Source organism: Oryx dammah, unplaced genomic scaffold (genome assembly GCF_014754425.2).
Source record: "Oryx dammah isolate SB20612 unplaced genomic scaffold, SCBI_Odam_1.1 HiC_scaffold_13, whole genome shotgun sequence".
NCBI lineage: Eukaryota > Metazoa > Chordata > Mammalia > Artiodactyla > Bovidae > Oryx > Oryx dammah.
In genome coordinates, this window is record NW_024070197.1 from 54232915 (window position 1) to 54253318 (window position 20404).

At 54.8% G+C, this 20404-nt stretch overlaps 1 protein-coding gene across 1 annotated transcript in view; it reads left to right on the top strand.

Moving 5' to 3' along the window:
- SLC38A8 (solute carrier family 38 member 8) overlaps window positions 1-20066 on the top strand; it is a 41476-nt gene extending 21410 nt beyond the window's left edge. Inside the window, exons 3-10 of the mRNA XM_040254049.1 lie at window positions 5951-6092; window positions 6825-6926; window positions 10056-10113; window positions 14922-15036; window positions 16205-16352; window positions 16747-16955; window positions 18186-18237; window positions 19702-20066. Coding sequence (XP_040109983.1) covers window positions 5951-6092; window positions 6825-6926; window positions 10056-10113; window positions 14922-15036; window positions 16205-16352; window positions 16747-16955; window positions 18186-18237; window positions 19702-19795 — 920 coding nt within the window. The 3' untranslated portion in view covers window positions 19796-20066. The remainder of the gene's footprint in view (window positions 1-5950; window positions 6093-6824; window positions 6927-10055; window positions 10114-14921; window positions 15037-16204; window positions 16353-16746; window positions 16956-18185; window positions 18238-19701) is intronic.
- Window positions 20067-20404: the final 338 nt, after the last annotated feature.

Genomic DNA, 20404 nt, shown 5'->3' on the forward strand with positions numbered 1-20404 from the left:
TTGGGAAGGATCTGAGGAGGAGATGTGGTGTTGAGAAGGATTTCGAGTGGCTGTCCTGTTGAGAAGGATCCTGAAGGACTTCCTCATGGGTTGCTTTGTCAGAAGGATTCTGAGGGCCTCAGTATTGAGAAGAATTTTAGGGGCTGCCATGTTGGGAAGAATCTTAGCAGCTGTGGTAGTGAGAATGATTCTGAAAGGCTGCCATGTCAAAAAAATTCTAAGGGCTTTTGTGGTGTGAAGAATCTGATGGGCTGCTGTATTGAGGAGGATTCTGAGGTAGCGTCATGTTGAGTAAGATTTTAAGGTGCTCTCTGTTGTAAATAATTCTGAGAGCCTGCTGCATTGGAAAGGATATGAGTGGCTGTTGTGTTGACAATGATTCTGAGGTATGTTGTGTTGATAAGCCTTCTGAGGTGCTGCTGTGTTGAGGAGTATCTGAGGGGCTGCTACGTGTTAGGAAGGATTCTTAGGGGCTGCTGTGTTCAGAAGGATTTTGAGGGGCTTCCATGTTAATGAAAGCTGCTGTATTGGGAAAGGATCTGAGGGGTGTTGTATGAAGAAGGATTCTGATGGTCTGCCAAGTTGCAAAATATCCTGAGGGATGTGTGTTGAGCAGCATTCTCAGAAGCTGCTCTGTTGTGGAGGATCTGAGGGGCTGCCGAGTTGAGAAGGATTGTACCTGCCTGTCCTGTTGAGGAGGATTCTGAAGTGCTGCATTATTGAGAAGAATTCTGAGTGGCTGCTGTGTTTAGAAGGATTCTAGGGGCCTCAAACTGTTGAGAAGAATCTTAGAAGCTGCCATCCTTTGGAGGATTCTCAGGGGCTGCTGTGTTGAAAAGGATAGGAGGGCTGCTATGTTCATAAGATTTTGAGAGGCTGCCATGTTGAAAATTATATTGAATGGCTGCCATTTGAGGATTCTGAGCTGCTACCTTGTTGAGAAGTGTTCTGAGGGCCTCAGTGTTTGGACGGATTCTGAGGGTGCTGTGTTGAGAATCTGAAGGGCTACTGTGTTGAGAAGAGTTTGGGGAGACTACATTGGCAACCCACCCCAGCGTCTGCCTGAAAAATCCCAAGGACAGAGAAGCCTGGCGGGCTGCCTCTGAAGGGTCGCAAAGAATCAGACACAACTGAACGACTAAGCGCAAGCAGCCTGTGTTGAGGAGGATTCGTGGTGCTGCCATCCAGGCTGCTGAGGTGCCGTGCTGGGAAGCATTCTAAGGGGCTATAGCGTTCACATGGAGTCTACAGGCCTCAGTGTTGAAACTTAGGGGCTGCCATACTTTAGAGGATTCTCACTGGCTGCCATGCTGAGAAGGATCTGAGGGTTTGCAGTGTTTGGAAGCAATCTCTGGGACTGCCATGTTGGCAGGGTTCTGAGGTACTGTGGTTTAGATGGATCTTGAGGTCTAGTCAAGGCTGTGGTTTTTCCTGTGGTCATGTATGGATGTGAGAGTTGGACTGTAAAGAAAGCTGAGCACTGAAGAATTGATGCTTTTGAACTGTGGTGTTGGAGAAGACTCTTGAGAGTCCCTTGGACTGCCAGGAGATCCAACCAGTCCATTCTGAAGGAAATCAGTCCTGGGTGTTCACTGGAAGGACTGATGTTGAAGCTGAAACTCCAATCCTTTGGCCACCTGATGCAAAGAGCTGACTCATTTGAAAAGACCCTGCTGCTGGGAAAGATTGAGGGCAGGAGGAGAAGGGGACGACAGAGGATGAGATGGTTGGATGGCATCACCGGCACAATGGCCATGGGTTTGGGTGGACTCTAGGAGTCAGTGATGGACAGGGAGGCCTGGCGTGCTGCCTCCCCTTCATGGGGTCGCAAAGAGTCGGACACGACTGAGAACGGCACTGAACTGAGGGATACCATGTGAGAACAATTATAGAGGCTGTGGTTTTGAGAAGGATCTGGTGGGCTTCTGTGTTCAGAAGGATTCTGAGGGGCTGAGAGGTAAGAAGGATTCTGAGGTAGTGTTGAGCTGAGTAAGATTTTGAGCTGCCCCATGTTGAGAAGGATTCTGAGGGTCTGTTGTGTTGGGAAGGATCTGTGGAGCTTTTGTGTTGAGAATGATTGTGAGGCATGTGTGTTGGGAAGGTTGCCATGTTGGTGAGCATTTTGAGGGCCTGTAGTTTTGAGGAAGATTCTGAGAGGCTGTTATGTTGGGAAGAATTCTGAGGAGCTGCCGTGTTCAGAGGCCCTCTGTGTTGAGAAGTACCTTATGGGCTACCTTGCTTTGAAGGATTTTCACGGGGTCCCATGTTTGAAAGATTCTGAGATGCTACTGTGCTGAGGAGGATTCTGAGGGGCTTCCCTGTCAGAAGGATTCTAAGTACCTCAGTGTTGAGAAGAATCTTAAGAGCTGTTATGTTGGGGAGATCTGAGAGCCTCTCTGTTGGGAGAAATCTGGGGCTGCCCTATGTTGGCAGATTCTCAGAAGCCACTGTATTGGGAAGGATCTGAGGGGCTGCTGTGTTTAGAAGAATTCTGAGAGGCTGCCATGTTAGGAAGGATCTGAGATGCTGGCATGTTAAGGATTTTTGAGAGGCTGGAGTATTTAGACAGATCCTTGAGCAACTGCCAAGTTGATGAGGGTTTTGAGGGGCAGCTGTTTTGCAAAGGATCTCAGATGCCACCATGCTAAGAAGGATCTATGTGCTGCTGTGTTGAGGATTTTGAGGTACTGCCTGTTTGGGAAGAGTTCTGAGGGGCTACTGTGTTGAGAAGGATTCTGAGGTGCTGTAGTATTGGGAAGGATTCTGAGGGCCTCCATATCGAGAAGAATTTTGGGGGCTACCGAGTTTTGGAGGATTCTCAGAAGCTGCTGTATTGAGAAGATTCTGAGTGGTTGTCCTGTTGAGAAGGATCCTGAAGGGCTGCCGTATTGGGAAGGATTCTCAAGGCCTGCTGTGTAAGAAGGATTGTGAGAGCCTCAGTGCTGAGAAGAATATTCACTTTAGTTCAGTCGCTCAATTGTGTCCGACTCTTTGCGACCCCATGAATTGCAGCACGCCAGGCCTCCCTGTCCATCACCAACTCCCAGAGTTCACTCAAACTCACGTCCATCGAGTCTGTGATGCCATCCAGCCATCTCATCCTCTGTTGTCCCCTTCTCCTCCTGCCCCCAATCCCTCCCAGCATCAGGGTCTTTCCAATGAGTCAGCTCTTCGGATGAGGTGGCCAAAGTACTGGAGTTTCAGCTTTAGCATCATTTGTTCCAAAGAACACCCAGGACTGATCTCCTTTAGAATGGACTGGTTGGATCTCCTTGCAGTCCAAGGGACTCTCAAGAGTCTTCTCCAACACCACAATTCAAAAGCATCAATTCTTCGGTGCTCAACTTTCTTCACAGTCCAACTCTCACATCCATACATGACCACAGGAAAAACCATAGCCTTGACTAGACAGACCTTAGTCGGCAAAGTAATGTCTCTGCTTTTGAATATGCTATCTAGGTTGGTCATAACTTTCCTTCCAAGGAGTAAGTGTCTTTTAATTTCATGGCTGCAGTCACCATCTGCAGTGATTTTGGAGCCCCCCAAAATAAAGTCTGACACTGTTTCCACTGTTTCCCCGTCTGTTAGGTGACGCCATATTAGGAAGAATCTTAGCTGCTGCAGTGGTGGGAACGATTCTGAAGGGTGGCCACGTCAAAAGGATTCTGAAGGCTTTTGTGTTGTCAAGAATCTGATGGGCTGTGGTGTTCAGGAGGATTCTGAGGTAGTGTCATGTTGAGTAAGATTTTGAGGTGCTCCATGTTCACAAAGATTCTGAGGACCTGCTGTGTTTGGAAGCACCTGAGGGGCTTTTATGTTGAGAATGATTCTGAGGCATGCCATGTTGGTAAGAACTCTGAAGTGCTGGTGTGTTAAGGAGTATCTGTGTGGATTACGAGTTGAGAAGGAACTGCGGGCCTGCTGTGTTGGGAAGGATTCTTAGGGGCTGCTGTGTTTAGATGGATTCTGAGGGGCTGTCATTTTGGGAAGGTTTTAGGGATTTCTGTGTTGAGAATTCTGAGTGGCTGCTGTGTCAGAAGGATTCTGAGGGCTCTTGTGTTGAGAAGTATCTTCGGGGCTGCCACTTTAGGAAGCATCAGAGGAGCTTCACGGTGAGACAAAATCTGATGGCCTCTGTTTAAAAGAATCTTAGGGGCTGCTATGTTGAGAAGGATTTGGAGAGGGTTCAGGGTTGAAGAGTATTTGAGGTAGTGTTGTGTTGAGCGCGTTTTGGAGGTGCTCCATGTTGAGAAGGATTGTGGGAGCCCGCTGTGTTGGGAAGGGTCTGAGGGGCTGTTTTGCTGAGAATGATTCTGAAGCATGCCATTTTGGTAAGAATTCTGAGATGCTGCTGTGTTGAGGAGGATTCTGAGGGCTGCTATGATGAAAATGATTTTGAAGAGCTACCGTGTTGCGGAGGATTCTGAGTTGCTGCCTTGTTGAGGAGGATATTGAGGGCCTTCAGCTTGGAAGGATTCTGAGGGACTGCCATGGTGGTAAGGTTCTGAGGTGTTGTGGCTTAGATGGATCCTGAGGGCTACTGTGTGAGAAGGATTCTAGGGGCTGTTATGTTGAGAAGGATGTGGGTGGCTTCTGTGTTCAGAAGGATTCTGAAGGGGTGCAGTGTTGAGGCGGATCTGAGGGAGTATGGAGTTGAGTAAGATTTTGTGGTTGAGAAGGATTCCTAGGATCTGTCGTTTGGGGAAGTTTTCAGGCTCAGGTGGTGGATCCCCTGGAGGAGTTAGTGCGCTGATGAGGACGCAGGCCACCCCTGCGCTGGGCGCATCACTTTGGTGCTTCTTGGGCCGACTTGTTGGAATGTGTCTTTCTGAAGGTGAGTCCAGGTTTCTTGGATTGAAGGCTCATTGGAGGTCAGGGCTCTTTTACAGAGTCATTGGATTCATCAAGTGAAAATGACCGTAAATAATGGTTCTGTGGACACTGAGGAATGGCCTGGAAAGCGAGGGCTCAGGAAGGAGCTGGGTGGCCTCGTTGGCAGAGGCGGCTCTCCTGGCTTCAGGAATCCATCCATATGGATAAGAAGGGCTTGCACCCCAGCCAAGGCCATGTGGGCTTCTTACTCGTGGAGATCTCTGCGCACCTCTGGGCATGTGCATTCATTCCCTTGGCCTCTCTGGCCACAAGAGCCTGCCTTCCTCTGAAGGGGGGTGCTCTGTACTGTGAGCTCAATGTGGATATAGTCCCTGTGTCTCGCCAGTAGAAACAAACCATCCTGGTCAAGTGGTCATTTCTTTTGATCGCTGTCTTTATTGAGCAAGTGCAGAGAACTAGAAGGGTTCCTTTACAGCAGTACCAGCACCCCATGTGGGCCAGGATCCAGCTCTGGGCACCCCCACCCCGTGCGCTGCGGGGCCACCTCACCCTGTGTACTTCCGGCCTCAAGCCACCTTGTCTCTCTCCTGGGCTCTCCCCTCCACCACCTGTCTGGCCCCTTCTATCAGCTCCCAATTCTCCATCTTCCTGTGACAGACAGAATAAACAGGTCCCAGTTTCTCAGATACTTTTTCCTGAGAGGTTGATGGGGGTCCAATCAACCAATCAGAGTGGGCTCCGTGATGCTTGACTGGCAGAGGATGGCAGAGGGGCCAGTGCCAGTTCCAGGCCTGGCCTTTAAAAGGACAGCACCTCCCTCCTTTGGCTCAGGGCCCCCAGCTGCTGAGGACTAGTCCTCTGGGAGGTCTGCTGGTGAGGAGGTGGGTGTGCTGAGCCCAGGTGTCCCCACCAGGCACCCTGGGGGAGCACAGCCATCGAGGCCCCTCCAACCCTCAGCCAGGTACCCCCAAGGGCTCGCAGCCTGTGTGGTGTGGAGCAGAAGCGGCTAGCTCAGCCCCGCCCTAATTCTCCCCCTCCACTCGGGCCATCTAATAATGGGGTCACCCTGGGGCAGGCTCTCTGGGCTCACTGCCTCTCCTTTCCTCCCTCCCTGCAGTGTGGGACTTCATCCTGCCCGGCGCCCTGCCGGCCCCGCAGCCCTGGTACACCGACCAGCGCTTCACCCTGACTCTCCTCTGCGCGCTGGTCATCCTGCCCCTCTCCGCGCCGCGGGAGATCAGCTTCCAGAAATATACAAGGTACGGGTTGCAGACCCCTCCTGGGGGCGATGGCTGGGGCTGGGTCCCCACTTCGGCTGGTGTTTGGGGGTGGTTTCTGTCCGCCTGGGATAGGGGAGCTGGCAGCATGGTTCTTTCCATTGGGAGAAGAGGAAAGAAATGTTAAATTATGAAAGTCATTCATGTGCATGATAGAAAATACAGATAAACAGAAAAGAAAATTGCCTGTAATAACAGGGCCTCCATTTTGTTACTTAATGATCCCAGGCTTTTTCTGCACCCACACACACATACACAGGCACGGAGACACACACACACACACTTTTCATTTTACAGTCTGAGGCTCCACATATACTTTTGAAAAAATAAAGTCTGGCAAAAATCTTCACAAGTGGAACAGAGAAACAGCGGGCAGGCCCCCAGGCGCCCCCAGCCCTCTCCAGCTGGTCCTTCTGTACGCTGTGTCGGGGCTGCTTAGATGCCAGATCCCAGGGGCTGTGTGGCTGTTGCTGGAGAGATGGGGCGCCCATAGCGCTCACAGCCTCGCAGGTCCCACTGCGTGGCGTGAGGGTGTCCCTGCCTGGAATGCCCTTCCTGTGTCCTATCATACAGATAATTGGGGCCCAGACAGGGAGAACTTGCTGACCTCTTGCCAGTGTGGGCTGAGCTGACACTGAGACCCCACTCTGTATGGCTCCCTAGGCGCTACCTCACCACGGTTGCCCCCTAACACTGTACTCTCTCGTGTGTTAGCATCCTAGGCACCCTGGCCGCCTGCTACCTGGCCCTGGTCATCGTGGCGCAGTACTACCTCAGGCCCCAAGACCTCGCCCGTGAGCCCCGCCTGGCATCCAGGTGAGTCTGGGGGATGGCTTCCGGGGGCTTCTGTGAGGGGCGAGGGCCACTTCCCCGCCCCCCAACCTCCCATGGTTTGCATAGAGCCCTGGCTCGTCTCATGACGTTCTTCAGGTGTCTGATGCTGTGGAGCTCAGCAAAAGCTCTTTTCCTTGTTCAGAACCACTCAGCTGCCACTAGTGATGACAGGGTAAGGGACACGGAAGCACCACACGCCCGCCAGCCGGGGCTCCTGGGTGGTTGCAGCCCTGCCCTACAGCGTGGAAGCAATAGGGCCGGCCAGCAGGATGCGGAGGCCAGTATGGCCCGAGAGGCCTGAGCGAGGCCAGAAGTGAGGAGTCCTGTAGGGATTCGGAGCTGCAGGGAGGACTTCCGTTTTGCATGAAAGGCATTTCAGGGTTTTGATCACAGCAGGGCCTTGAAATCAAATCTGGTGGCAGGCCAGCTCCAGGGGCCTGTGACCTGTGACGTCACCCAGGTCCCAGGCTCAGAAGGGCCCACCCTTGGTTTAACGCCCTGCTATCACCATCCTGAGATTCTTCACGGCTGCTGAACGAGGGCCGGCATGTTCATTTTGCACGTGGTCCCACAAATCGAGTGGGCCCTCCTGGAGGACAGATCAGAGGTGGAGCAGGAGAGAGAGGAGAGTCTGGGGTGACTCTGAGAGCAGGGGGACCAAGGGCCATGCTGTTTCCTGGACTCTGTGGGATGGGGAGGAGCAGGTGGCTGGGGGAGGGTTTTGGTGGGGACATGTTAGGTGGGAAAGGCTTCGAGACACTAAATAAAGATGTCAGGAAACTGTCAGATTGGAGTTCAGAGAGGCCCTGGCTGGAAGTAGAAATGTCAGCCCAGAGGTGGCATGCAAGGGCTGTGTGAAAACTGTAACAGCCGGTGGTCCTCCACTGGTCCTGGGGGCCCAGGAGAGGAATGGCGAGTCAGGAGCATTGTTTGCCTCCTGGAGCTGCTTGTTCTACCACAAACTGGGAGGCTGAAAGCAGCAGAAATCCTTCCCCTTGGTTCTGGAAGCTAGAAACCGAATATGAGGGTGTCAGTAGGGCTGCGCTCCCTCAGGAGGCTCCGGGAGGGTCCTTCCTGCCCCCTCAGTGTCCTGAGCTGCCAGCGCTCTTTGGCATTCCTTGGCCTGCAGGCGCTTCTCTCCAGCTTCAGCGCCATCCTCACACAGCTCTCCCTGGGTATGTGTTTTCTCTTCCCTTAAGGGCACCAATTTTTGGATCAACTCCCAGGCTGCTCCAGTACGACCTCATCTTAATTTAACCAATTATATCTACAAGGACCCTTTTCCCAAATAAAATTTCATTCTGAGATTCCCACTGGATATAAATTTGGAGGGGGGATGGTCACTATAAACCCAGGATGGATGATGATAGAAGCTGGGTCTCAGAGGTCAGTGAGCAAAATTTCAAGAATTTTAGGGTGTTCACCACCAAATACTGCTCCTGGGTCATATGGGACTGAGCCGTGGTGCTGGATTTGGCCACAGAGGCCAGTCTTGATGTGGCTGAGTCTTGTCAGGGCAGGAGGTGGGGATGAGGCCCAGGTAGACTGGGGTCAGAGAGAGGTCTTCTGAGGAGGGGAGGAGAGGAATGGGCAGGAGGCGGGGCTCAGCGGCCCCCACACGCCCGTACACTGATGGGGTAATCCAACAAAGCAGGAAAGCCGGCAGGAGAGGCCCGGACCCACTGCTGATCTGCAGCCTTGAGACCACCCAGGGGAGGGTCTGGTGCCCTGGAGGTGCATCCTCCAGGGCTGGAGCTCGGACGGCATCTCCCACAGGAACAGGAGGGGACAGCGCATGTGGCCCAGAGGATGCAGGCAGGCAGATGGAGCAGCAGAAGCGTGGGCTCTGAGAAGCCGGCCGTCTGCTGACAGTGCTGTTAAGGAAGGTCTGAGAAGGCGGGGCTTGGCTGGAGGCCTCCCCGGGCTGAAGAGTCAGCCGGAAACACTGCACAGAAGGGAGACGCCACTGTGCGAGCCTCCTGTGGCTGCTGTACTGCCAAACACAGTGACTCAAAACTATACAAGCTTATTATCTTCTACTTCTGATGTCAGAAGTCCAGAATGAGTCTCACTGGGCTGAACTCGAGGGGTCAGCAGTGGTGTGTTCTTTCGGGAGGTGTAGACAAGAATCCGTCTCCTGGCCTTTCCCAGCTCCTAGGGGCGCCCACGTTCCTTGGCTTGTGGCCCCTCCACAGTCTTCACAGCCAGCAAGGTTCCATCTCTCTGATCTTGCTTCTGCAGTCACAGCTCCCTCTGACCACAGCTGAGGAAGGTTCTCTGATGGCAAGGATCCTTATGATATATGGGGCCTAGATAATCCGGGGTCATCTCCCATCTCAGAGTCCTGACCTTCATCACACCTGCAGAGTCCCTTGTAGGATATAAGGTCACGAACTCCCAGGTTCCCAGGATTAGGACGGGGCATCTTTGGGGTCCATTATTCTAGCACAGTCAGGAAACCCTGGTTGTATAGTGGGTGCTATTTGTGCCCTGCCAACTGTGTGTCCCCAAATCTGCTGGAGGCCAGAATCTGGAGCTGCTTAAAAAGAAAGCTGGAGGGCCACCAGTCAGGGGCCACTGAGAGGCTTTGACCTCAAGAGTCTGCCCCACGCACCCGTCAGTTCTCTTAGGCCACTTAGACGGAGGTCAAACCATCCTTGTCCTACTGGGGTCTGTTTGGATGCTGCCTGTGCCCTGCCCCCCCACCCCCAGCCCCTAACCTCACTGGGGACAGGCAGCCTCCAAGGAAGCTGGGAGTTCCTCCTAGCCATGTCCTGCCCACATTCTGCCTGTGTGGAGACTGTCAAGTTGTCAAATGTCAGCACTGCTGCTGCTGCTAAGCCGCTTCAGTTGTGTTCGACTCTGTGCAACCCCACCAGGCTCCGCCGTCTCTGGGATTCTCTAGGCAAGAACACAAATGTACCTAAAAGTGCAGCACTTTACCTGTGGCTTCTGCCGCCCCTCAACCCCAGAGTGGACGTGATTACTAAAATCTACCTTAGAGTTATGCTTCGTTACAGCTTGCTTGCATTATTTAAAACTCATCTTCAAGTTGAAGGTTGTTTTGAATTTAACTTTTTGTAACAAACACCTGTTTTCATCTCTTTACAGTCCCTCCTCCTGGACCTCTGTATTTAGTGTGTTCCCCACCATCTGTTTCGGATTTCAGGTAACCTTGGTGTCTGTGTTGAGGAGGGCAGCATTTGCAGGCTGTGGTGACTGCCTGTTCCCTTGGGGGCAAGTTGCCTCCCTGTTGGGGGTGGGGAGGGAGATTTGTGAATGTGTTTTGGGATGAACCAGTCTGTCTCTAGGGGACCGTGCATATGGGTTGGCGTCTGGGCTCAGTGAGCTCTGAATTTCAGTTGAACTTTGGAAGTGGCTCCAGGGACCACCACCAGCAACAGCCCATTTGTTGGGTCTGAGGTTGAGTGTGAGGGTCTGGGACCTGTGCCCTCCTTTGAAAGTCCTGGTGGCAGTGTCGCCCTGCCTGGGGACCCGGAGCCACCTTCCTACAGGTAGATTCTGCTGCAGGGGCTGGAGGCTTGCAGGCCAGGAGGGCAGGCAGGTGCTGGGCAGGATTTATAGAATTTGATAGAATGTCGTGGAGTGAGAGCTTCTGTGTGTGGAATCTAGTGGGGGGCTTCCGATGCAGCTCTTGGTGGGGGCAAATTCAGAGATGCCCTCTGCTAGGCACTGAGGCCTGAGGAGTCTTGAGGAATGTGTGGGAGGCGGCAGGTGCAGGGAGATGCTTCCACTGGAGATCCACAGAGGGGAGGGGTCCCAGGCTGGAGAGCTGCTAAGGTCTGGGTGAGGTGGGTGCTTGGTGGGGGTCGGGCTCTGCTCCCTGCCTTCTGGTCTCTCTTGGGGTTCCCCAGTCTCCCCGCAGGTGGCAGCTGACCTCCTTTTTCCATTGCTTATTTTGGAAAGATTTGCCTCTCTCCTAAAGACAACCACCTACCTGCCACACTGACAACAAAACCACCCCATGTAGAAGCATGTTCACAAGGCAGAGGGGCTCAGGACTGACAGTGTCTCAGCTTCCTAGCCCCAGTGTCTTTACTTACCCATCTATCGGCTCCTCTTTCTGTTCTTCATCTAACCCCCAACCATTTCTTGGGGGGAAGAAATGGAAACATTTCCATTTCTCTTTTTTATAAATGAGTTGCTGTATTGCTCCTGGGACTTAGCAAGCCGCTTACAGGATTTCTCACGTTTCGTCCTACACACCCAATATTTTGAAAGATGTAAAGCGATGATTTTGCTGTCAACTGTCTGGATGGAGTTTAACCAGCCCTCTCTCGGCTGCCCGAGCACCATATGGTGTAGCGGGCTCGCACCAGTGGAGGGGAGGGGGGGCTGCTTTCCAGATGCTTGCCCCCCTCACCTTTGCCTTGGCTCCCTCATCTGATTCTCCTAGCAACGGAGGCCTGGGCTGCAGTTTCCAGGGACACAGGATGCAGAGATGGGGAGTTAGGAGAAAGATGTGGATGGTGGGATGGGGGTGGGGCTGAGGACTAGTTGCTGAGGCCAGGGAAGGCGCTGCTAGGATCCAGCTTGTGGAGTTGGGGATCTGGGGGTGGGGGGACTAGATGTAGGGGAAGGTGGAAGGGAGGAGGGTGAGGAGTAGGGCAGGGCTGTGCAGGGAAGTGGGGAGTCCCTGTCATAGATGGGAGTTCTGCCTCAGTTCAGCCACACCTTTCCCCACACACTTAGCAATGGGGAGCCCCCTCCCACCTGTGCAGAATCAGAAAGAGGGACTTGTATGGAGCAGAGATTAGAGTGGGGGTTTGCTCCTAGCCCCCCTGGCCACATGTAATACTTCTCCTTTGTTTTGTTTTAATTGAAGCGTGATTGATTTACGATATCATGTTAGTTTCAGGTGTACAGCAGCGTGATTCTGGTAACTGAATATATGTGTATGTATGTTCTTTTTCAGATTCTCTTCCTTTATAGGTTGTTAGAAAACACTGAGTAGAGTTGCCTGTGCTATGAGTAGACCTTGTTTTATATATAGTTGTTTTATACATATAGACCTCTGTTTTATGTATAGCAGTGTGTATACATTAGTCCCAAAGTCCTAATTTATCCCCCACCCCCCTTTCCCCTTTGGTAACTGTAAGTTTGTTTTCTATGCCTGTGAGTCTGTCTCTTTTTGGAAATAAGTTCATTTGTATCTCTGTTTCTTTTTTAAGGATTCCACATAGAAGTGGTATCATATTTGTCTTTCTTAGTATGATCATCTCTAGGTTTCATGCATGTTGTTGTAAATGGCGGTGTTTCATTCCTTCTTATGGCTGAGTACTATTCCACTGCATGTCCAGACACCGCACCTTTCTCCACTCCTCTGTTGATGCACACTTAGGTGGCTTGCATGTCTTGGCTGTTGTGGACAGTGCTGCAGTGAACGTTGGGGTGTGTATCTTCTCAAGTCCTGTTCCTCCAGATATGTGCCCAGAAATGGAATTGCTGGGCCACATGGCAGCTCCATTCCAAGTCTTTTTAAGGAACCCCCAACACTGGTCTCCACAGTGGTCGTACCGACTTACACTCCCGCCAGCAGGGTGCTGTGTTCCCTTGTCTCCACACCCTCTCCAGCATTTGGTATTTGTAGACTTTGAGGATGGCCCTTCCGACTGGTGTGAGGGGGTGTACCTCCTTGTGGTTGTGATTTGCATTTCTCTGATAGTTACCATCGTTTAGTGTGCCTGTTGGCCATCTGTATGGCTTCTTTTCTCTTTGTTTCTCAAAGCTCAGCAGCGTTGAGATATGACTTGCATGGGGTGCAACTCACCCCTAGGTCTTTGGTATGTTCACAGAGTTGTGCAGCCATCACCGCAGTCAATTTTAGAACATTTCCTCCCCGCCCCCCCCACCAAAGAAACTTGTACCTGTTAGCCATCACTCCCCATCCCCAGCTCGTCCACCGCCCAGTCCCTGGCAACCAGAATCTTCCTCACTGTCTCTGGATGTGCCTCTTCTGGACGCTGCCTGTGAGTGGAATCATACAGGAGCTAGTCCTCTGCGGCTGGCTTCTTCCACTCTGCACGGTGATCTCGAGGTGATTTCCGTGGGGTGCGTATGTCAGGACTGCATCCCTTTTCACGGTTGAGTGATGCTCTGCTGTCTGCTGAGTCCACAGCTTGCTTTTCCATCCCTCAGCTAGGGGACATCTGGGCTGTTTCCACCTGTTACCCACCACGTGCTCCTCTGCCCCGCACCCCACCACTTCGTGACTAGTCAGCCTGCTCTCAGTCAGACACTGTTCTAGATGCTGTCCCAGCAGGGCAGCCCTGCCCTCACAAGCTTTATTCCCTCAAATAAGACCAAGCGGTACCTGACCCAGGAGTCTCGGGACCCACAGGGAGGAGGGTAGGGCTCCATCCGGCCACCACCAACCATCTTTTCCCCACGCCTGGGTTCCCAAGTGCAGGAGGCAGGGCGTTGATGCCTGCTGCTCAAGGGTCCTTTTGTATTTTGGGGGAGTTTAAGTGCCACCGCCTGGCTGAGCCGACCTGCAGTGGGCTTCCATGATGTCAGGGGGGTCCCTGAGGCTCGCCTGTTGTAGAAGGTGCGGTGGGCTTGCCCTGGCCTGCACGCCACCTCTGCAGCTGGAATCAGGAGTCCCGCGGCCGAGGTGCCCCAGCCACTCCCAGTGTGTGCTCCATGAGGGTAGGGGCTGTGGGGCTGGTTGAGGGGCTACCCCAGACTCACACCAAGGGGACCAGTGAGGGCCTGAGTGTGAGGGGCTGGGCTGGCCACTGGGAGGCCTCACGACTGCAGGTAGAGCCGAGGGATGGATGATTGAGTAATCCCAGGAGGGCCCTCAATGGGGAGCCAGACACCACACTGGGGATGAGCGAGGCGAGTGTGTCTGCTACCACACACCCAACAGAGGCTGAGCCAACAAGCCCAGCTGTGCTCACGTGGGGCCGGCAGGGGAGTGCTGTCCTGAAGGATGAGTAGGAGCTGGCCGGACCGGGGGCCACCCCCGGCAGAGCACACAGCACCAGCAAAGGCCCTGAGGCAGTGGAGAGGGACAGCTGTGGGCTGAGCTCGGTGGGTGAAGGGAGTCTTGAGCGTGGCAAGTGGCAGGCATAGACAGTCATCGTGCTGGTTTTGATCAGAAGGGAGTAAGTGAATGTGACGGTGGGAACCCTGGCCTGGGAGCCTGGGAAGTTCCTCAAACCCACAGGGCGCATCCAGAAACAGCAGCTCCTCCCTGGCTGCTCAGCAGGGTCTCCCTGGCTGCCCAGGACCTGCCCCAAGAACGTCACATCGTAGGTGGGCTCTCAGCAGTGGTATATGTATTTTAGATTTTTTAAAATGTGATATAGTACATAGGCAGTGTATAAATCATAAGTATGTGTGCTCCCACAAAACCTTCACCCCACTGGGGACATAGAACATCATCAGCCCCCCGGAATGTTCCCTCGGGAGCACCGTCCACCCACCCATACCGCTACTCTGCCCTCTCTCACCATAAATGAGGGCTGTCAACTGGGTTGACTTTGCCCCCCTGCCCCAGGGGACACCTGGCAATGTCTGCAGACACTTTTGGTTGTCACACCTGAAGGGGGTGCCCCTGTCATCTCGTGCGTCAAGGCCAGGGGTCTGGTCCACATCACACCGTGCACAGCACAACCCCCAGCATCAACAGTACCATGACTGAGGACCCCATCCTGGCTTGTTTGACTTGTAACTTTAACTTCACGTACGTGGAAACATTCTTCTCTGGCTGCTTTCGCTCCATGTCACAGCTGCGGGGCCTCTGTGACGGGACCTGCAGTTGTGTTTACCCCCTTTCGGTGCCAGGTAATATTCCACACGTGAATATCGGACAGCTTACTTCTCCCTTCTGCTCGTTGGTGGGCTTCTGGGTCATTGCTCACGTTCTGGGACAGTGAGACTCTTCCGAGGTGCCAGGCGGTTCTAGTGCAGGCTGGCCTGAGTCCCACTGGCCCTGCCCCTCTCTTGCAGTGTCACGAAGCCGCTGTGTCCGTCTACTGCAGCATGCGCCACCAGGGCCTCGGGCACTGGGCCCTGGTCTCCGCGCTGTCCTTGCTGGCCTGCTGCCTCATCTACTCGCTGACAGGTAAGGCCCGCCTGGGGTGCCCAGGACCTGGGGTTGCAGCAATAGGAGAAACTGGGATAATACACATCCTGGGCACAGTGCTAAGTGGTTGGAGCGTCTTTGGTCCCTAACGCCCCCAGGAGAGTCCACGATTCATAGAGGAGGACACCCTACCCAGAGGATTGCCTCAGCTCAACCAGGGTCTCCTGACTTGATGTCTAAACTGAGATAGAAACCCTGGCCGACTGTCTCCCCATACCCCCTCCTCCCCATCTGGAAGGATGGCAGGAGCGATGCTGTCAGAGTGTTACATCCGGTGTGGTTTACAGGACACCCTCTCGGATACAGTGGGTTTGAGCATCCACACACTGGCGCGGGAGGGTCTTCAGAGGTGGCAGGGTGTGGCTCACAGAAGGGCTGCCACACCCGAGTTCCCACAGCTCATCCAGCCCAGGGCCTGGGCTCAGGCTGACTCCTGGCTGCTTTCCTCCAGCCCGGCAGCTTGCTTTCTTTCATTGGCCTGTCAGAGCCTCTGATTCAGGAAGCCCCAAGGCGGCCACACACGTTTCGAGGGCCTGGACATTTGCTGGGTGACCTCTGTCTAGCAGGGCTCTGTAGCCCCTGGGTCGGACCCCGTGACTGAGGTTCTCTTCCAGACGCTGCAGGGCCAGCAGGTCGTGGGATGGGCAGAAAGCCAAAGCTCAGAGGTAGGGTCTCAGGACAGGGCAGGTGATTAGGAGGCAGTGCTAGATTGTTGGGGAGGGACCTGACTGCTACTGTAATAAGCCGTGTTATTCCAGACAGGTGTTGACACTGGGCCTTGATTTTTCCATCAGGAAAATGGGTGCATGGCCAGCTTCTTTCTCTGGGTACTGAGAGAGTGGGGGAACAGGGCACAGAAAGTGTTAGTCAAAGTGCTTCCAGTCCATCCTGGAACCTTGTATGTGAACGCTGAGCTGCTTGGGAGGAAGGCAAGGGACAGTCTTGCCCAGCAGGTCTTGAAGTTAGAAGAACTGAGGATCTTGTAGGCTGAGGACAGAAAAGCCTGGGGAGCTTCTAGAACCTACTGTCAGCTCCTAGGGGAAACCTCAGCAGCAGTGGAGGTGGGTGCTGTCAGCGTGTTGGGGTTGAGATGGGGGACTGGCATTTTTCTCACCAGCTTTCCTGGGTTCCCCTGTGGCCCTCTCAGGTGTGTATGGCTTCCTGACCTTCGGGACAGACGTGTCTGCTGACATCCTGATGTCCTACCCAGGCAGTGACGGGGTTGTCATCGTTGCCCGGGTCCTCTTTGCTGTGTCCATCATGACCGCCTACCCCATCGTGCTCTTCCTGGGAAGGTGAGGCCAGCTCGGGGGGACAGGGTTCAGGCTGGGGCACACTGTCCATCAAGCATTGGCACGTGCTGGGCACCACACCTGCCTGTGTGTCGAGGGGGTGGTCGTCACCTCCCTTTCCTGGAGGAGGAGACAGGGCAGGGGAGTCGGGTGGTTTGCCCAGCGTGGCCCAGCTGGTGTTAGGACTGCAGCCTGGTCCCCTGGCTAGAACCTGACCGCCCGGCGAGGCCCCACCTGTCAGCTGCTCGCGTGCGGGGTTCCCTGGGGACTGAGGCCCTGCTGTGGAATGGGAGCCCAGCCGGGTGTGCGGGGCAGCTGGGGGACTCTGGGGCACCCAGCATGGGCCGGGGGGTGCTCACATGGGAGCCCGTGTGAGCCCGTGGTTTGTGGCCTCCAGGTCGGTGATGCAGGACTTCTGGAGACAGGGCTGTGGTGGGGCATGTGGGCCGTGGGCCCTGGCCGAGCCCTCGGGGCTGTGGGTCCGGATGCCGCTGACCGTGCTCTGGGTCACCGCGACGCTTGCCGTGGCCCTGTTCCTGCCCGACCTCAGCAAGATCATTGGCATCATCGGTGGCATCAGCTCCTTCTTCATCTTCATCTTCCCAGGTGAGGCCCTGGCTCCGCCGGCCGCAGGTCCTTCCCAGCTCCCTGCCGTTGGAGGCCACGTGGAGGTCAGGGTGCATGGGAGCTCGTCTAGGTGGGATGGCTCCCAGCCCTGTTTACTGAGCCAGGCCCAGGGCCAGGGCTCTGCACACCTTCCCTCGGTAAACACCTCAACGGCCCTTGATAGACATACGAGGTGGGGTGCTGTCATCAACCCATCCCACAGACAGGAAGACTAAGGCCCTGAGGCCTCTCATGCGGAATAGGTAGCATGTAGCAGATCTGAGTCAACCTTAGCCACCCTCTCAAGGCTGCCACTCACTGTAGGATTTTATCTTATTTAAATGTTTTCAACTACATGAAACTCATGTGGTTCAAAGGTGCCCCTCAAACACCTTCCTCCTTCTCCCCCAAACCTGGGAGGTGAATACAGTTTCCATGACTGGTGGGTTCCTAGGAAACCTTCCCAGTGTGAGGAGGATGTGAAATTCCTGTTGAATTGGCCTGACCATTATCCCGGCATGGGAGACTCAGGGTAGCCAAGGCTGGGACTCCCAGGGGAGGAGCATACAGGGGCTGAAACCCCAGACCCAGGTGGTACCTGGCGCTAGAAGGCAGTTTCAGACAGCAGTGGGATCCGATTCTCTCTGCCAACCCCCACCCCCACACCACCCCCAGCCATGGCTCAGCCATGCAGTATCTTAAACACACACGATGGGCTGGGCGTCCATGTCCTGGGTGGGGCCTTTTAGCTCCAGCCATTTCTGTGCTGGAAAGGACCGGCTGGGACAGGCTTGGGAGGGGGGAGAGATCACAGGCTGTTTAGGCTGAGCTGTCTGACTTCGAGTCCCAGCAGCACCATTAAAAAAGAGGAAAAAAAAAAACCAAACAGACAACACAGGCAGCTGGCGGCTGTCAGATGCGTCCCAGGTGTCGGTCCCCGACCTGGCCCTGACTCGCACTGTCTCACCAGAGACAAGTGTGGCTGTCACTGTTGCTGGAGAGACCCCAGTGCTAGAGGGTGTTGAGCAAGGACCCCACAGCGGTGCCGTAGGCCGTGCGCTCTGCCCTCTCACCAGGGGCAGTGGGAGTCCATGCAGCTACTGTGGGCAAAGGCTCTGCTGGCCTCTCGGGTCCCTAGGGGCTGCTGTGTGTTGGCTGAGCCCTGTAGAGCTTAGGGTTGCTTTGGGTTCAATGATAAAGAGCTGCAGTGACCCCAACTCTCCCCAACAGGTCTGTGCCTCATTTGTGCGGTCAGCGTGGAGCCCATCGGACCCCGAGTTAAGTGAGTGTCTGCATGCGAGGGCAGTGACAGGGCGTGTGTGGGGCTTGGCTCCAGGGCCATGAGATGTGGTCGGGCCCGCGGGGTCCTGCCGAGGAGGGAACTGCTGGCCAGGCCGGGAGGGGCCCTTGTCTGCACAGCGACAGGCAGCTGAGCTGAGAGGGTCCAAGCCAGTGCTCCACTGAGTCCATGCGTCACTGCCTTCCACGCTGAGGGCTGTAGTCTGTGGTTGGAGCTGTCTGTGGATTTGGGGTCTTCCTGGCAGCTGGAGCGCTGTAATCAAGCATCCTTTTTCAGGGCGGGGTGGGTGCAGAAGTCCTGTTGCCCCACAGACCCTTTTTCCACCTGAGGTCATGGTCATGGGCTCCAGTTGGGTGTGACTTTGGGGTGCCACCACTCAGCCCTGTACAGAAAGATGCTCTCGCATCACAGCAGCCATGAACGTGGGTCCCACTTGTGGGCCTGTGCCTCTTTTTGCCCTTCCTCTGGCCACACAGAGCCCAAGTTGGGTCTTCCCACAGTGGCAGACTCGGCCGGGTTCCCTGCTGGGTTGCAAAGTGTTTTTCTGGTCGACTCTAAAGCTGACTTGGGCTGAGCACCAGCCCCGGTGGCCTGCGGGGGTGGGGGGCAGGGAGGGGCCCTACGTAGTTTGCTCCCTGTATTGCCCTTTCAAGTGTTGCTGCTTTTGTGTGGCGCCTCGGGCCAAGTTCTCTAGCCTTTACTGATGGGCTTTCAGGGGATCTTTAATCCCAGCGCTGCCTTAGGGCCTTCTGATCCATCAGAGCTGCTCTGAGGAGCCCACAGCCCCTTCACGTTCCCTCACTACCCCCTTCAGCCAGGTGGGTGTTCTTGGCACTGAGCTCCCACTCTGCGATGCTGTGTAACTGGAGATGGTCTTTCCATGACAACGGGCCCCGCGGCCTTTGTTAATGGGGCTAGAAATATCCCTGCCGTTTTGTGGGAGTCTTATTATCACGGCTCTCGCCTCGCTGTCTGCCCCGTCTCTCCTGGTTACGTTATGAAGCGGGTGGATGTGGCCTCGGCCACCAGTTCCAGCCACCTCTGTCCCCTCCTCCCTGGCTCCAGCCGCTGTTCCCATCTGTGTGACTTGGGGCTTCTCCTTCCTCACTTTCAGGAGGCTTCAACCCCACCCCCAAGGAAAAGGAGCAAAAAGGGGGTTTGAACCTTGCGTCTCCCTCCCCCTGTTCCTCTGTCTTTGGTAAAGCACCGGGAGGAATGAGGTTAGGAAGCAACAGTTGGGAGTTAATCTTTTTTTCAACTGCAGGAGTGCTTTATTTCCTGTTGTCTCAGAAACCCATCCCTACAGGTAAGGGGAGAGCAACTGGAATTGTTTCCGAATTGGTCACTCTACTGGGCTTCATGTCCTGAGCATTCGACACGTGTCTGGCTCTTCTGTGGGAAACTCTGGAAAAGCACGTGGTTGATGTGGGTTCGTTGACTCGGCAGGTGCTGCCTGGAGGCCTGGGGGGTGGTCTCCGTGCTGGTTGGCGCCTTCATCTTCGGGCAGAGCATGGTGGCGGCCATCATGGAGCTGCTGTGAGGGGCAGCCCGCGCTCCAGCAGGACGGGGGCCCCTGCGGCCGCCTGCATCTGGCCGTGAGAACCATGTGACCTCTTCATTAAGAAGCTGGAGAAACTGACTCGTCCGTCCTTCCCAGGCTGTGCCTCTGGGCTTCTGCTGGGTCCCGGGGTGTCTGGTGCGGTGGTGAGAGGTGGCGTAGGCCCTGCACGTGACCACAGACCGGGGGGCTTCAGGCCAGAGCGGCGGGAACTCTCAGTCTGGAGCCTGGGAGTCTGGGGTCAGGGTGTGTGCGGGGCTACGCACCCTCTCCCTGCCTGCTGCCTCCAGCCCCCTGGTGCCCACTGGCCACCCTGGTGCTCCTGGGTGTGTCTGCACCCGCCATCTCTGCCTCCAGCTACCTGCGTGTCCACGTGTCCCTCTTAGAGGGCCCAGGGTCCTCATTCGATATGACCTCATCTTAGTTACTCACTTGGGATGTGCAAAGAGCCTCTTTCCAAGTAAGGTCACATTCACCGTTTCCTGGGGTTAGGACTGCAGCTTATGTTTCTAGGGGACAGTTCACCCCGTAACTGGGGGGTAGGTGTTGAGGCCCAGGGAACCCTGCTTTGGGGTGTTGGGGTCAAAGACA